The sequence below is a fragment of the Prinia subflava genome, chromosome 5 (assembly GCF_021018805.1).
Source record: "Prinia subflava isolate CZ2003 ecotype Zambia chromosome 5, Cam_Psub_1.2, whole genome shotgun sequence".
NCBI classification, from domain to species: domain Eukaryota; kingdom Metazoa; phylum Chordata; class Aves; order Passeriformes; family Cisticolidae; genus Prinia; species Prinia subflava.
Genome location: NC_086251.1, coordinates 9,095,564 through 9,112,730, shown reverse-complemented (window position 1 = coordinate 9,112,730; position 17,167 = coordinate 9,095,564). Strand labels below are relative to the sequence as shown.

The 17,167-nt window shown below is 42.0% G+C and overlaps 1 protein-coding gene across 1 annotated transcript; it reads left to right on the top strand.

Moving 5' to 3' along the window:
* Positions 1-5,258: 5,258 nt before the first annotated feature.
* RCN1 (reticulocalbin 1) lies at positions 5,259-16,381 on the top strand. Its single transcript, XM_063397956.1, has 6 exons — positions 5,259-5,549; positions 8,971-9,164; positions 10,712-10,890; positions 11,414-11,474; positions 14,073-14,272; positions 15,155-16,381. Exons 1-6 carry the CDS (start codon positions 5,335-5,337, stop codon positions 15,260-15,262), a joined length of 957 nt encoding a protein of 318 aa, XP_063254026.1. The 5' UTR covers positions 5,259-5,334; the 3' UTR covers positions 15,263-16,381.
* The last annotated feature ends 786 nt before the right edge of the window (positions 16,382-17,167 follow it).

Genomic DNA, 17,167 nt, shown 5'->3' with positions numbered 1-17,167 from the left:
CCGAGTGAAGAGAGACACTGCACAGGCTCAGCAGAAAATCAGTCACCAGTAGTAGTGAGCAGAAAGCAATCAGCAGGAACAGCAGAAATCCCTGCCAAAGAGTTTACAGTATAAGCAGATGAGAAAGAGAAGAAGAGGCTTATCAGACAGAGCAAATGAGATTGTCAGCTTCGTTGATAGCACAGGCCATGATTATTTTGGGTAGATTATGTCACGAAACTTTATTCTGTCAACTAAGCACAAAAAGATGAATAGAAGAGAAGGAGGAGAGAGTGAAGTAGACTACACCCATGGTAAAAAAAAGGACAAGACATACAGTGTTGTGATGAAGCAGCTAGTCAGGACAAGCCAAAACTAAGCCTAATCAAAGTGTTTCTCTGAAAGTTTCCCTATTTCCTCTTCTGGAAAGTTTCTGCTGCTGTTTGCACGCTGGGATCTGATTGTGCTGAATGGTTTCCCACAGGAGCTGAGACAAAAGGTACAGTCCAACTACAGCTGTACACCCAAGCTGATGAGAGCAATTAACACCCAGCAGAATTTGGATAAAAGTACAAATACAGGATGCTAGGTCATACAAACCAATTTAGACATTAACAGCTCATTCTGAAATATTGATACTGTTACATTTCCAATAAAATACAGCTGCACTGTAAACAAACAGCTTGAGCTGCAGTCTATTGGTGTCAATGAAAATTTTCAAACAAGCTTGAAGAAGGTGTTCAGTGTCCTCAGGAAAAGACAAAGCTTTAAAAAACAGTGCTGATACTGTGACCTGAGTAACCACTAGGCTAACTGGAATGTAAAGTATAATTCTGAAAAGAACAAAATACATTTCTGTAATCTAATTTGAGGTTGCATACACAAGTCTCATATCCATTCAAACCAACCACATTTTCTGTGTACAGAGAAATATTGAAATTAATCTGGATTGACAAACTACAGTAAAATTAAGGAGAAAAAATGTTATATTTTCCATTTGTAGCTTCTCTTAAAAACAAGTTTTTTTGTTTACCAAGAAATCATCTGCTTCTCTGAGACATATATTTTTACCTCCTAATAGTACCAGGATACTATAATGCCATAGAGTATTTTGACTATTTTAGCAGATAGAACTAGAAAATCATACTGATGGATGTATGCTGAGAAGAGCTTTGCCACTGGAAGCATGACAAGAGCAGGTATGAGCCAGCAAGCAGTCAGAAAGCACAGCAACCCTTAGGGACCATTTGCATGGCCTCTGGGAAGTCACAATTAATGATGTCCAGAAACACTGGCTAAAGATGCAAGATATGTGTAACCTCATTAGGATAAAGGCAGACTGAAGACAAAGAGAGACGTGAAATAAGTCATCTCAGGCTTTATCCCAGTGACAGATGCCCACAGTGACAGGAGTATTGTAACTCTAAATATATTTCATACAAAATAGTTTGTTGGCTTTAAATATATCAGTGAAAGGGAAAGTAAATATGTGAAGAGCAAAATGTGAGATGGAAAAAATGAGATAAATATTGTTAGATTCAGAGGAAAAATGCTATAAACAGTAAGCAAAGCTCTTTGATTTGCACTACTTTCCAGCCCATAAAACCCTAATATCGGCCAGCGTTTCATTAAAAGCTTATGAACTACCCAGCATGACTGCTCCTGCATAAATGTATCCCTAAAAAACATTGTCAGTATTGCAGATCTGGTATTTTGCAATGTTTCAAAGAAATCTTACATGTACAAAACTCAGACGCATTATTGAAAGAAGTGTGGACGGTGAAAACAGCCCCACAAACTCTAAAACTAATCTAATTAATCAGCAGCAGCAAGTTCCTCTCAGAGATGCTGAAAAAATATCTCTAAACCAGAAAATACAAATATTTTAAAAAACAGGCATTGTACATAAAGGATTTAAGAGAAAACTACCATTTTGTGAATTGAGTAAACGCAGTTAAATGCATCTCTTCACAGAAGATTGAGAGTTCAAGGACACGACAGCCCAGCAGCAAAATCTGTAAATGTTAATCTAAGTGATACAAAGATCTGGCAATGCTAAGACTGACCAGATCAACAACTATTCTGACTGAATGTGCAGCCTATTCTCAGCATTACAGTCTCAGACTTCAGCCCTCTAAGGACAAGTAATGGCAATATTATTCGTTTTCCACAAAAAGTCATATTGGATCAATCACATCTTTATTGTTATTACAAATGGTCCCAAACTGAGTCTGGAGGGATCAGAAGACTCACGATTTCCTATTTTTCATAAGACCATTGCATTTCAGGACTTGTTCTCACTGGAACCCAAACACAGGGCAAAATTATAATGTTAAGACAGGCAGAACCTCTATCCCTGAGGCAAAGCCTCCTAATGTCTGGAGGCTTTCCAGTGAATGACCATGGATGCACTTAGCCCATTCTGCATTGCTCTTACTGTAGCTTTCCTCACAGAAGCGCCTCCAAATTGTTCTGACAACAAAACATAGAAATTCATTTCCCACATCTCTCAAATAACTTCATATCCTTCTGCTGCTAAGATCAAGCATGAAGCTGATGTTTGATTGCAACACTGATGGGGTGAATGGGCAGTAAAGCCTACCTGTTACCCATGCAAATGACTCGTCTCTTAAATAGCAGCACACTCCGGCACTTGTGGATATGCAAGGTAAAAATTCAGCATCTCAGCACAAACCCACCTCTGGAATAATGTTAAAAACAGTCTTATAGATGTAGGAAGCAGAGACAGAAATATTAGTAGACTGAGACACAAAAGAGAGCCATATTTGAATTATTGCACAACTATGAGATTGCCGAATATTTTAAGGAAAACTTGGTTTGGAAGGTATATGTCTAATAACAAACAAATAAACACACCCAAACACAGTAGAAGGATTACTGTCTCACTAGCTTTAGAAACTCAAACACAGCTGGTCTGATCAGCTGAGCCATTTTCATGCTGCCACTTGCATACTACAGCTCTCACCAAACGGCACTGAAGCAGTTGCTCAGCTGTGGATGCACAGACATCCCCAGAGGACAGACTGTACAGGCTTATGGGGCAGCTCGCTTGACTGAGCTCCAGGGGGTGCATTACTGTTCCTCTCTGTATAATTAAGTGTTATAACTGCCAATCCAGTAGTCCACATAGGTAGCAAGAGCATGATGTATGATAGAATGAAGGTTCAGCTATCCCAAACTGGGTCTCAGATTTGGGCCTGCTAGGCCTCAGATTTGAGCCCATGTAGAAGTAGATAAACCTGTGGCACAGTTAGAAATTAGGTTAAGGTGTGGGCATAGACTGTATAGGAAAATCAGAGTGAAGATACCGTAGCTGCCTTAAACTGAGATAGTTTACATACTAGTTCACGTTAAATGCCAGTAAGAATGCACCTGTAACTGTAAATTATTTTACACTGTATAAAACCACACATTTCGCGAATAAAGAGGAGAACATATGTTATAACCACATTGGTTCGACCATACGTTGCTTTGTTCCAGCCCCATATAGAGACCCTGATTTCACACTTTGAAATATAATTTTGCTTTATTAAAAAGAATCGAAGGACAGAATTTCGGCAACATCTCCCCTCACCCTGCAGAGTTCCACTGACGATTGACCCGGGGAATCGTCAGGGGTGAACTGGAACGCAGTATGTGGCACACTGCCGTTCCCCCAAAGTTCACCAATTGGCCTTGTTCGGGGCTCAGATTTGATACACTTTCTTTTGCCTCTGGCACAAGATTTGCCCACAGTCTCTTTGTTTCCGGGCTTGGTTATTCGAACTCGTAGTGGTCTCCGGCCAGCTGAAAAGAGTTTCCCGGTGTGTTGCAAGGTGTCCCTTTCTGGTTTGCCGTGGGTGAATGGACACTGAAGTTCATGAATGGAAAGAGTTCCTCTCGGAGATTTTGACCATGATGGCGCTCTGAAGACTCTGTCGGCCATGGGGGGAAGGACTGATTGCTTAGCTTAATGGGTCCTTCTTTCTGATGCCAAAGAGAAGGCCAGGGTTTCCCGTCAATTCTTTGTCTCTTTTCTAAATGGAAATTCCAGGGTGCTGCCTGCATCCCTATCAGGGAATTCCAAGGCGGGCTGAAACTAAGGTTACATTCTCATATGACATATATACAGCGGTTTTTATGATTTTTAACCTACCATAACCCATAAGAACACAAGTGAACATCCCGTATTTTTCACATTAATAATAAGCAAACATATTTGACTGTTTTAATGTTTGAAATCTGCTGTTGTTGCCAAAGGTTCTAAGGCATATCACCACTAGCCCTGCATGGTTGTTATTTACTCTTTGCACGAGCACAAACACCAAATCCTCTACCAAACACAGCTCAGCTACACATGAGGTTTAGGTCAAGAGGAGGTCTGCCAGTATAACAGCAGCACAAACGAATGCTGTTGTCTGGTGCAGCGTCTTACACATCCGTGTTAGTGGTACACCCAAAGGCCCCATCAAGCGTGGTTCATATACCCTGTGGGCTGGGCTAACAAACCAGTGGTTGCAATTTGGAGTAGTAACACCCTCAGGTCTAAAGTTACAATGGACAGAGCAGCCTTGGTGGTGGAGCACAGTTCACCACAGGACCCATTAGCAACAGGGTCATTACCCTGCAATGTACTGCACACAATGACAATCTTAGCTATACTCTATTTCTCGAGTTGTGAATGACGTGTGTAACACAGGAAAAAGAATCATACTGGGAAAGGGAATCAATTACCTCTGTCTAGACACTTTCACCGCTGTGATCAAAATAAATTTCACTTTAGGGAAAACAAACCGAAACTTTTTTCTTTACTGTATGGTTTGGGCTTCCCCTCTCTTACATTTTCAGGATCCCAAGTTCGATTCTCTTGCAGTGAGGTAACAGTGACCCCATCACGATAAATACCCTTTGTGAGAGTGCTGGCAACCTTTTCCCCCCACAGTTTTTTTCAAGACAGCGTGGAGGGTTTTGTTCGTCTGTGTTAAGATCACACTTTTGTCCTTTCCCAGCCAATTTCGGATGACAGCAGAAACCATCATCAGCCCGGCGCTCTGGATGAAGGAGCAGCAGCGGCGGGACAGCCTCGACCCGCTGTTTGGAGCTGCCGTGGTGTTTGTCAGGCTTGGCTCGGGGCGCTCCGGCGGTGGCCGGGCGCAGCGGCCCCTCCGCGGCTCTCCGTGAGGGCTGTGCCCGCGGCCCGGCCCCGCCGCCCGGGCCCCTGTGCGGACGTGGCGCAGCCGGGCCGGGCGCGCTGCCAATGGCCAGGCCGGGGGCGGAGCGGGCCCGGGGCGGGGCGGTGCCGGGCCGGGCGGGCAGCGGAGCGGAGCGGGGCTGCGAGCGCCGGGCCGGCGGGGCATGGCGGCCGGCGGGGCGCTGAAGGCGCTGCTGCTGCTGCTGCTGGCGGCGGGCGCGCTGGGCAAGCCCACAGCGCGGCAGGAGCGGGCCCGGCCCGGAGCCGCGCAGCACGAGGACCGCCCCGGCTTCCAATACGACCACGAGGCCTTCCTGGGCAAGGAGGAGGCGAGGAGCTTCGACCAGCTCAGCCCGGAGGAGAGCCGTGAGCGCCTGGGGTGAGCGCCCGGCCCGGACGGGGGACGTGGCAGGGGGAGGGCCCGAGGTGGCAGGAGCGGAGGAAGCGGCCTGGGGCTGCCTGAGGGTGCGAGGGCCAGCGGGACCCTTCCCGCCCTGAGGGGCTGGTGCAGCGGGAGCCTGCACCCCGGAGAGGTGCCCTGAACCCCAGTGTGGCCTGCGGGTCGAACTTCTGGGTTTCGACTTCTCTCACACCCCGCAGGTTTTGCAAAGGAGCAGCCAACAATTCATGGCTTTGGTGGTTTTCTCTCCTGCGTTTTCTGGCCCCACAGCAATAAGCCTCGCGGAGGGAGCCGCTGCACCGGGTGTTGGACCTGCAGCCGGAGGGCTTTGCAGCTCCCTGCCTCTGGGACACTTGCCCACACCGTATCAGTGTTAATTGAGTTTAAACCATTCCTTCTTTACAGCTACGTGTACAGGTCTACTTCAAGCAGCTTCCCACAGCTTTTCCACTTGTGACTTCTTTGCTCACAGTGTTTCAGTTGCTATTACTTCCATGCTGCTCTTTATGCAAAGAACAGGGACCATGCCTTACTTTACTGCTTCTCACTCCTTTACACCTAAAGGAAGCCAGATCACTAAGAAGAACTAAATCTAATAGGAGTTAAAGAAAGATCCTATAATGTAGTTACCACAAAGAAGATTGTTTAAAATACCTGCATGTTCTCACTAAGATTCCCCCTGCCTTCCCTTCGACGGGGAGTGGCACTTGCTAAATTTCTGTCTGGTCCTACCGTAAGCAGTAGCACTGTAATCTCATAGAGTAACTTCTTGATCCTTCTGAAAGTTGTCACTACTGTTTACATGTCTCAGTGAGTAAACAGATAAAGTGATTACCAGAAGTGATTTACAACCTTATTGTTTCAAGGAGGAGCAAAAGAAACCATGTTCTCAGCATACGTGATCTATGACCTAGATTCTTATGGGTTGTATCACCGTCATGGACATGCCCTCCTAATATTGGTCTGCACTTACTAGTACAGATAATTCAGCTGGAGATAACGATTTAACAATACCTCTGTTTTAAAGCAATTTTTACAAAAGTTAACACAGCAAGGGAAGATTTAACTTCCAGTGATCTCAGTGATTGCCCTTTGGAGGGGTGGCACAGGCATGTTAAAGTACAGCCACAGTTTGTAACCTTTTAAATGGAGGTGACTGAAGTGGCCCTCTGAGGACACATTGTGGGGTGAGCACTGTGCATCACAACATTAGGGATGTGGTTCCTGGGGGATTTGGGGAAAGTTTCATAATTTCCAGCAATTCCAAACCTTGTAATTTTGGATAGCAGCACACTAGGAGGTAAAAAGAATATTAAAAAAACATCTGTGGCTTAATTATCAGATACACCGAACTCCTTCCCTCCATTTTTGTTATGGGCACCTTCTGCAGTGAGTTAGAGTCACTTCTCAACAAGTGACTGGAGGGCAGGAAGGCAGATTTAATTAAAAGCTATTTTTAAATGATTTCTGGGAGAAGACAGAAACATATTGTCTGCTGTTCTAAGCAGAGTGCATGCTGCTCTATTTATAAACCATTTTACCTTGCTTAGGAAATGTGGCAGCACATTGGTCATCCCAATAATAACAGCAGAAAAGTGAGGTCCACAGTCCATACAACAGCTTTTTATCTGTGCCTTTGGGAGCCTGTAGGTAACGCTGTTTCACTGTCCCCATCTTCAGCTGAGAAGTGGGGTGGAATAGTGCTCATGGATCCAATTAACCTATAAAAACAGGTGGAAAGGAGGCATGAAACATTTTCTGGTACACAGTCCTGACTTCTTTCATGTTACACATTGCCAAGAGCTACTAGCATAATCATTTAACACCTTAACAGTAGAAAGAAATACGAGTTAAACAGATTAAATTAATTATGGGGAAAATCTGGTGACAAATAGAGTCCATCATGCAGGGAAAGGAACCACTGGCAACTGACTGATACAAAATAAAAAAAGTTTTCTAGTCAGTTAATTCACACTTTACAGAAAGGAAATTCAGCAGCCCCTTTTTATCCCCATAACTCAGAAACAGCGTGTTTATAAATTCAGTCGGATATTATCAGACTCACTGATAGAGAAGTTCAGCAGAAGCTGCTGCTGTTATTTCAGCAGCCACTTTTGTAACAAAGGCTTGGGAAGAGACACTGTTTCACTACTTGAGCAGTTCCAGTTGGCCAAGTGTGGTTACTTTCTGGAGAAACAAGATGTGGAATTGAAAAGAATGTTTAAAAGTGCAGATCTTTTTCCCTGTGTCCTATGGCTGCCTGGAGGCTTAGGGAACTCACCTGTTGAATGTTAAGTCAGGATTTACACAAGTCAGCTCCTGCTCTTACCCCTGCACTCCAATGGCACGCCAGTATTCCACAGGCATGGCATGAGCTGGCCACCGGACAAGGCACAGGGCACCTGCAGACAGGCTGGCCCTGCACCTCATGGGCAGGGTGAAGGGTGCTGATGTGCCCAAAGCCAGTGTGGATGTGCCACAGAACCAAGGTGGATGTGCTGGCTGTGCTCAATTCCAGGAGCAGGGACAGAAGCCAGTTCTACAAGCTCAGCCCCAAAATGGTGGTGTTTATCAATTGCAGAAAGATTAATTGCAGAGAGGTTAGTTGCAGAGAACATAAATGGTAGAGAGAATATTGTCCTTTTTGTTTTAACTGCAGCTGTGTGCAGAATGTTTCACTCCTGCTGATTTCAGCAGTGCTTGAGGCTGGCACCTTTACAATGGACAGAGGTTTATAGCCCAGCCGTCAGCAATGGCTGGAGACCTGCTGCAGACTTGATACTGCCTTAGTGAGTAACAGGCATTCCTGGCAGCCCCAGCAGTACTGATTTCCATTGGGAATGAAAGAAAAGAAACAAGTGGAGGGACAGGCATGGAAGGGGAGACTGTACCTGGCGTGCATCCCCAGCATTACACAGTCATAGAACTCACTTCACCCTGGTGTCAGTCTGCGGGAAAGCCAAAGGAGAAACTGCAGGTGTCCACCAAGTCCTGGATTTTTGCCCTGGTTGCCTCCAGCAAGTCTGAGTGCAGGCCTTGTCCTGAAGTGAAATTGGTGTCTCCTGCTCTGAGCCAGCATGGCCACTCCCTATAGGCAGTGAAGAACAGATCCCTGTAATTTAGGAGACACAACATAAGAAAGCCAGGAATTCTCTGCTCACTAATTTTGGTTGTGCAAGTTCCTTTTGAATTACTTCAGCAATGCTGAATAATGATTAGAGGCATATTCCTTAAGATGATGTGTAAAATGCAGGAAAGCCTTAACCAGTAGGACGGCTTTTAGAAGTTTGGGGCACTCCATTTTTGTGGAAAATCAGGGTCAGATAAAGATTACTAAAGTTGGCCTGACATGCAGTTTGGTTTTTTGCCAGCATTTAAAGATGCTGATCTCTTTTTGCAGGAAGATTGTGGATAGAATAGATGACAACAAAGATGGCTATATCACAACAGAGGAATTAAAAAACTGGATTAAACGAGTACAGAAACGCTACATCTATGAAAATGTGGCTAAAGTTTGGAAAGACTATGATCTAAACAAGGATGATAAAATTGCCTGGGAAGAATACAAACAAGCCACATATGGTTATTATCTAGGTAAGAGAACATCTTCAGATTGTATGATCAAGGATTTTTGAGATTATAAAATATGATTTATTGCCTTGCTGTCAACAGGAGTTTGGTGTCACATTTAGGACTCTTGAAGCTTGCATTAAATTTTATAGATGCTCAGAGGTCAAAAGCACTTTTTAGTTATTTATTGCAGCCCTTTGCACATGGTACACTAGCACACAGAAGTTTTCTAGAAGTATCATTAAATATACTGACACAGCTGAATTAAAGTCTCCTCCAGTTAGAAATATATTAATTTAAACATTAAAAAGGGTACTTTAATTAAAAAATATATTGTCTAATTAACTGTATTTGTGAATTTAGTCTCTAAAATCTTAAGTCTATATGTTAAAAATTTAGTCTGTGTCTAAGCTATAGCCAAGTTATTGATTAAAATCATTCTTGCAGAATAACATGCTTCAGACTGTGATCAACTGTAAATGAAAATCCCTAACAAATCAGGCAAAAGAAACATTTATTGAAAAATATACCTGAATTCTGCCCGCCTCCCTCCACGTTCCCTTTGCTTTTATAAGTTAATGAAGGAAGAGGAGGAGAAGAGATGACTTAAGTTAAAGGGCAATACTGACAGAGCAACAAATCAGTATTAATTGACCATTTATACTTACTGGAAATGAGAAGACAATATTTACCTACCACAGAGGCAATTTGTAGAGCAAGCCTCCTGCAGCAATAATAATTCCAAAGTCTACCTTAGATTAAAATGGAGCTTGTTACATTTGTGAAAGGAAATATTTGACACTGCAGAATTATCCCTGGAACCCTTCTCAGCCCTTTGTCTTTGCTCCCTCTGAGCCCCAAGATTTGGAGAGCAGCATTGTGGGCTTGCATTAATCTATACTTAAAATTCCCATCTGTAATTCCTGGCCTAGTCTTTTTCACATGTGTTTGTCTCCCAACATACAAATTGTGAAATTGTTACGAGCATTTTTCATTTTTAAAGTCAGTTTAATGATCCTATTTTAAAAATTATATCAAATACTGTTCCTTTATGCCATTGAACAACCTGAAAAAATGTCATTGTTTTAAACTGAATATAATTGTTAGGTTCCCTGTAGCAGAGGCGTAGCACTCAGATAATTTCAGTCAGTCTGCCACCTTCTGAAACTGTTTCCTTGGTTTGCTCTTCTTAAAACTGAAAAGTTGTGTGGATCATATTGATTCCTAAAGAAGAAAACTTCTGTGAATGAAGTCTACCCCAAATGCTGCCAAGTGGTGCTTGTAAAAGCAGATGAAAAAAATCAGTGATGGATAATATACAATACTGCAAAATCCATTATTCTGCATTGCAACAGAAGGCATGTTCAGAAATTTATCCCTACTACTGTCACCTTTAAAAATCAAACCAAGTACTTGACCCGTGAATTTAAAACTTTATGGAGAAGAGAATTTCTGTTTAGAACAACAATTATTCTGGCAATAAACCTTTTTATTTCTAGACTCAGACAGCTTTGTTTTGCTAGTATGTCTTAAAGGAAAACACTTCTGAGGTAATTTTGATTCATTTGCAGAAAATCCAGAAGAATTCCAAGATGCCACTGATCAGCACAGTTTTAAGAAAATGCTGCCCAGAGATGAAAGACGATTCAAAACTGCAGATCTGGATGGAGACTTGGCTGCCACTCGTGAAGAATTCACTGCTTTCCTTCACCCAGAGGAGTTTGAACACATGAAAAACATTGTTGTCTTAGTAAGCGAAGCAAAATCAATGCCATTGTTTCTACTTTTATGGATGAACTTGGAAGGCTTCTCTAACCTTTCCAGGCAGGGTTGAGAAAGAGACACACACATAATAGCTAAATGGGGAACAGAAAGGGTGCCTTTCATGATATTCATTTGGTTTAGAAATCTCAATATAAGAAAGAGTTTTTAAGTGCCACTTAGATAGCTCCTAAATGGAATCAAGAAACAAGCTTGGGGCACAGACTTAAACCAAGTTAAAAGGAGGGTGCACTGACATGCAGCAGCTGAGTGTTTCATGCAAGCTGATATCTGCCCCTAACGTAAGCAGTTCATTCATACAGGGATTTTTTTTCAACATGAAAGGATACTTGTATATTCATTGTGTAAACAGCAGTCAAACTGGATTTAGTGACACTACATTCATTTGTGTACAGGGGCAGGTCAAAGCCTCAGAGCATTAAATGATCAAAGGCAGGTAGTCAGAGCTCTCAGTTTTTTCTTGATTACTTTATTGCAAAATTGTTTTCCAGGAAACCTTAGAAGACATAGACAAAAACGAGGATGGTTTTGTGGATCAAGATGAGTACATTGGTAAGTGTCGTTACTTGTTTCTTATATAATCTCCAGTCCATTTTTCCATCTTCTCTCAAATTTGCAGTAGTAGTAAGAACCCAGAATGAACAGTTCTGTGTTCAACCATTTTACACCAACCATCCGACCCAGCAAGTTTAATTTCATTTTGGGTGGATTGCAACATGACCAGGAAAAGTTCCTCATGCTTCACAGCACAAAATTCTCCTCTTATTCTCATAGCTAAGAGTTATATGAGAAACAAAAGAAGAGAATCTGGAATAATGTTTTTAATGGTGAAGATATTCTTCATGTATTACACCATGTTAGCTGCTGTTTGAAGGCATTGTTTAGAAATGCAGGAGGATCAGAAAATTAATTGATCTTTTCCCAAGTTTGGATGGTTCTCAAATATCCAAAACACCTGGGAAGCAACCATTGCAAAAAGAGAACATTCACATTGTTCCTAGTTTTTTTCCTAGTTTAATTAGTAAGTAAAGCCCATACTTCTGTAGTGATGATACCATTATATTTTGATGAGTTTAAAATCCAGAAAGTAGCACTAAGAAGGCATTAGTGCAAAGTTGGATGAACCTTTCTGTTTCTAGTGGTGCTATAAAGATCACTTCACATAGAATCAGGAACAATATACACATGCTAATTAATGGCAGGGGGCTCTGTTCCTTGTAAATTATATTTAGCCCAGAAAGTGAATGCTATTCATCTATGACTGAAATAACAGAGCAGCATAATTTCCACAGTAATTTCAGTTCATTCAGTGACATTACCTACATATAATTATAAGGTAATTGTCAACATTTGTTACCATGTGAATGCTGGTTTTTCTTGTCTTCTATAGATAGGAACATAGAATGTTCTAGTCACGATCACCCCACATTGGCAAGGATGATAAAAATCAAATTGACAGGACATGTCAGTTGCTTCAAATAAACAATATAATTTGCACTTTAAAAAATGAAAAAAGAAAGTGAATGTGTTGTCTGAAGTTTTCTTCATGAATTGAGAAAACTATGCTTAAAATACTCCTACTTTCCTTTTTCAGTTGTAATTTTTTTAAATTTTGATGAAGTTGGGATTAAGAAACCAACAGAGAACTAATTCTCTTCTTTGCTAGTTTATAAGGAATTACAAAAAGAAGCATTTCAGTCTGTAGCTGGAGTATTCATTGGGGAGATTTGCTGAATCTTATAGAATGATTCCACCCTCCTTTTTCTTCTTTCCTCCCATTTTGTCTTTTACAAAATTTGGTTTAGATTTATACAAGCAGCAGAGCAAAATATCTATAAAAATATTGAGCGGAGAGAACTAAATTCTCACTGTGCATGGGCAGGTAACAGAGTATTTCAGGGACACTGGGGACAGTGACAATGGAGAAGCTCAGCCCAGTGTACACACTCACACTGCAGGGTCAGGGGCTTATTTGTGCCTCTCCATTCAGCATTTATGTTTCCCTCAGATACCAGCCAGCCTCTGACCCTCACACCATCCATGTGGGTACACTTTTCCTTAGCATATCCTTGAAAACCAAATCCAAAAGGCACTGGAGAGGAGAGGAATAGTATCACAAAGCAGATTTTAATTCTAAATAGAAAAATAGAAGGCTTGAGGAATAAGCAGTCCTGGTGAGCAGGAAAGGATTAGCCACTGTGATGAGAAGAATGACATGAGTACACCACTCGTTTTTGGAAAGCCCTGTGATGTAAAGAACATTTAAAAGTCAGCTGGTTTTAATAACCACTGGTACTCTGCTGTGTTCATGCAGAAAGCAGCTGCCACTGCGGCGTGGTCCTAGCAATGCTTCCAAAGTGTAGCACAGGAGTGACGAGCAGAGCAGCTCGTGTGTGTGTGAACTCTGCGTCCTGTGTCACAAACGGTGCTCCCTCCCCAGGTACCAGTCTGTGACAAGTGCACTGTGCCTGTGGCTCCTCACAGAACGCACCATGATTCATGACTGCTCCAGCTGTGTCTTTCTGGAAGAGTGTCTTCTACTGGAGTGTGCTGCAGCACTGCATGGTTAAAAGAGAACTGATCCGCTAAGCTGAATATCTCTTACACAGACTTGTCTAAAAGCAGTACAAATGCATGCAAGTTCCATTTAGCAATTTTTGTTTGCCTAAATTCCCCCTGTGCCTTTTTTCCTGTAATCATTCTGCTGGCTGGAGTCTGATCTTATCCACAAAGACATTTGCTGGCAGGGACAAGATAAAATGGCTAAGTTCCTTTCTCCCCATGTGACCGAGGCTAGCACTAAAGCTTATGACTGCTATTCAGCCAGAGATCCATAGAGGATTTTGTTCATTCTGAAATTCAGATGATGGTCTTTGAGCATGTTCACCTCTCCTGTTAGCCCCACCAGCAGTGCACAGGTATGATACCAGGTAGTGTGAGAATGGGCAGAATCACCAGCAGTGAAGAAATAGGCCTGAGAAAAGATACAGCTACTCTATTTATACCCCACATTTCTTTTTCTGTACAGAGACACTATGCAAAGAGTGAAAAGTTCAGTCTCCTCTGATGAACACTGTCAAAAATATCTTTAGTTTGTGCTTAATTTGCAAAGTAAATAGGACTCAAGTAAGACCCTTATTTCCTCTCCAGCTGATATGTTTGCAAATGAAGAGGGTGGACCAGAGCCTGACTGGGTAATTACAGAGCGTGAGCAGTTTTCAGATTTTCGTGATCTCAACAAGGATGGAAAGATGGACAAAGATGAGATCCAGCACTGGATCCTCCCCCAAGACTATGATCATGCACTAGCTGAAGCCAGGCACTTAGTCCACGAATCTGATGTAGACAAGGTAAATAGTGTTCCAGTATCGTTTTTAAAGAAGTTATATAAGGTCTGGTGGGTTTTTTAAAAGCCGCTTGGAAGAGTTTATTCCTAATAACTTTTCTTGAGAGGCTAGAATTGCTAATGGATTAATGTTTCCATGCCAGTTGCAGTTGGTAGTATTAAGATTAAACTGTATTTTATGACTTTGTATCACACTAGAAGTTCCCTTGGCTTTCATTAGGTGAGATGAGAAACTATCACCTAAAGCCTGGACATTTTAACACAGCAAAAAAACTTTTTCCTTTAAGAGTGGTCATGACTTCTGCATGTTAAATTAGACTAAAAGAGGAAAATAAAGCTACATTTAGATACCTCTTGTACTCAAATGTAGGGGTAGCAAAACCACTCTCAGTTCTATATTCAGGCACACATCTTTCACTTAAACACTGACTCTGATGAGGGACACTATATTCCACATGGTAGTCTTCAGAAGTGTAATGCAAGCAAAGCTGGAACCTGAAAGCCAAAATACTCTTAATGCAGAAAGTGTAGATTGCTAACATAAGCAACCATCTTCCACAAAGTGCACAAGAGGATTTTCATTTTTACTGTCAGGAAGATGGACCAAACCACAGGGCAAAACTGTGTACCAGGTAATCAATCCACTGTTAATTTACTGTTCCTACTGCTTGGCAGTGGGTTCATTACAAAGAACTTTCATGTAGCAGTTTGACCCAATTGAAGCCTGTGGGACTTCTGTCTTCCACTGAGGTCCAGATTTCACTCCCTGTGGCAGCTACAAATGATTGCTGAACCTGCTTCCCAGGGCTCTTGCAAGTCTGTGCTGGTGTGTCTTTGACTTAGTTTTGAAAATATTCTTACAGATGTTTTGTTTTCCTCCTACCAGGATCAAAAACTAACAAAAGAGGAAATTCTAGACAACTGGAATATGTTTGTTGGAAGTCAAGCTACTAATTATGGGGAGGACCTCACGAGAAACCATGATGAACTATGATACAAAGTACCAACCAGTGCTTCACACATGTTTTCTCCACTTTACTGAAATCACCGTGTCCACCCCCTCATAGAGGGAAGATGGGCAAGGGACACTCACAACTGAATGACTTGCATTAATATTATTTTTAACATGCCAGCTTATTACCTCAGAAACCACGTAGAAATAGCTTTTTTACTCTTTTCACATGGTTAAATACAGTATATAATTACTACAGTTTCATTTTTGAAGAATAAGAAGCTAACTTTTCTGAATAGGTTAGAGCCTGACATGGAAAAGGTGCTTCTAAAACCATTGCAAAGATCTTTAATAGCCAAGTATTTTCTTCAAATACCCACTTTTACCATAGTGAAATGCACCTAAGATTAGAACACTAATGTTTAAACAGACTTAAGTTATTTAGTTGTCTTTTCTAATAGCATGTGACAGTTTAGAGGTAACCCTTTGAGCCCCCTGCCCAGAGAAGAGTTTGATACCAGCTTTGTTTCCACACAGTTTCTGTGTCCCTGTTGGTTTCGTGGTGCTGCAGGCGTGTCCAGCAGCCCCCTGGCTCCTGCTTTAATGTGCAAGATGCACAGGTGGCCCTTGTCCTTGACCCCGGCATTCCCAGCCAGGGATGCAGAGTCCAGTGTGGCAGCTGCTCCTTCTGTCAACAGGGAAAGGTACATCTGTTTGTGGGCCCTTGGCTTTGCTGCTCCCTGGGAGGAATTGTGCCACATGGAGCTTAATTTATCTCCTGCTTTTCACACTTTATCTGAGCCCTACTCTTGTTCACGCAGTGTGAATGGCAGCAGTTCTGTGATGGAGAAAGAATGAGACATATCACCCCTCTGGGCCTTCTGTCTCCTCTGCCACATAAGAGGACAGATTTTTGTGGCTGAAGTTCTGGGTTTGTGTGTGTATACGTATAAGTACATGTTACTGAAACAACTCTAAAGACAGCTCTCCTTCCAAGAATGGGGGGAAGCTTTCCACAGAGGTGCTTTCTTTTTTGCTGTATAATGTGAGTTGTTACATGGATATTTTTATATAGCTGACTTATCTAAGTTTGGATGTTTTTAAATGTACTGGTTTTAAAATAAGCACAATAAAACCAATACTTCTTTTTGATACTGTGAAGATGCAATAACACTTAACACAGGTTGCCAGAGAGATGATGTGAAAACACAAACCAAGCCTCCAAAGCCAGTAGTCCCTAAAGCATTGGGGTGGTCATTTCCAAAAGCATCTGGACATACAACTCCAACTGTTCTCTGTCACTTCATTAAATAATAAAAGAAAAGCCAAAAAGAAGTGTGGTATACACAGTTGCTATAACTAGAATTTGTTCTGGACACTAATACGGGGAGATCAGGACTCCACAGCAGCGTTCTCTGGGAGGTTCCTGGAAGGTTTGGTCTAAAATATCACACCCTGTTCCCATAACGATCCTGAGATGCCCTGGATGTGAGACACTTCAGCAGCTCAACACATTTGTGAAAATCATCAGGAGACCGTGCAGAGCTGTGACCTCAGTAAACAGTGTCATTTTTATAAGGTCTTAGAAAAACCGTGGTAGAGTATTTTGCACCTTGCACTTGAAGATAATTAAATCTAGATCGCTGTGTCTGACAGAGATTGTGTGTGCTTGCCGGCACCACTACTAAGCTTTTGGGGTGTACTTCTTATGACATTGCCAGCAATAATCTGAAAAATCCCTACCTCTCCCACTAACATACAGTAGGGCAAATGTCATAAAAGTGAACTGGTTTTGCTTTTACAGTACCCTCAAGTTAAATAAAAGCCTAAATGCAGTGTTATCTGGGAAGCAATAAAATTGCATCTTGGCACATGCAGATGATTATACATTTTGTTTATAGCTTGGACTTGGAAAGGTTTATTGTACTCAATAATCCTGACAATCTT

Coding starts and splice junctions, on each gene's coding strand:
- RCN1 (XM_063397956.1), top strand. CDS start 5,335: ATGGCGGCCGGCGGGGCGCTGAAGGCGCTGCTGCTGCTGCTGCTGGCG. Junction 9,165..10,711: donor CACATATGGTTATTATCTAG/GTAAGAGAACAT, acceptor ATTCATTTGCAG/AAAATCCAGAAGAATTCCAA. Junction 11,475..14,072: donor GGATCAAGATGAGTACATTG/GTAAGTGTCGTT, acceptor TTTCCTCTCCAG/CTGATATGTTTGCAAATGAA.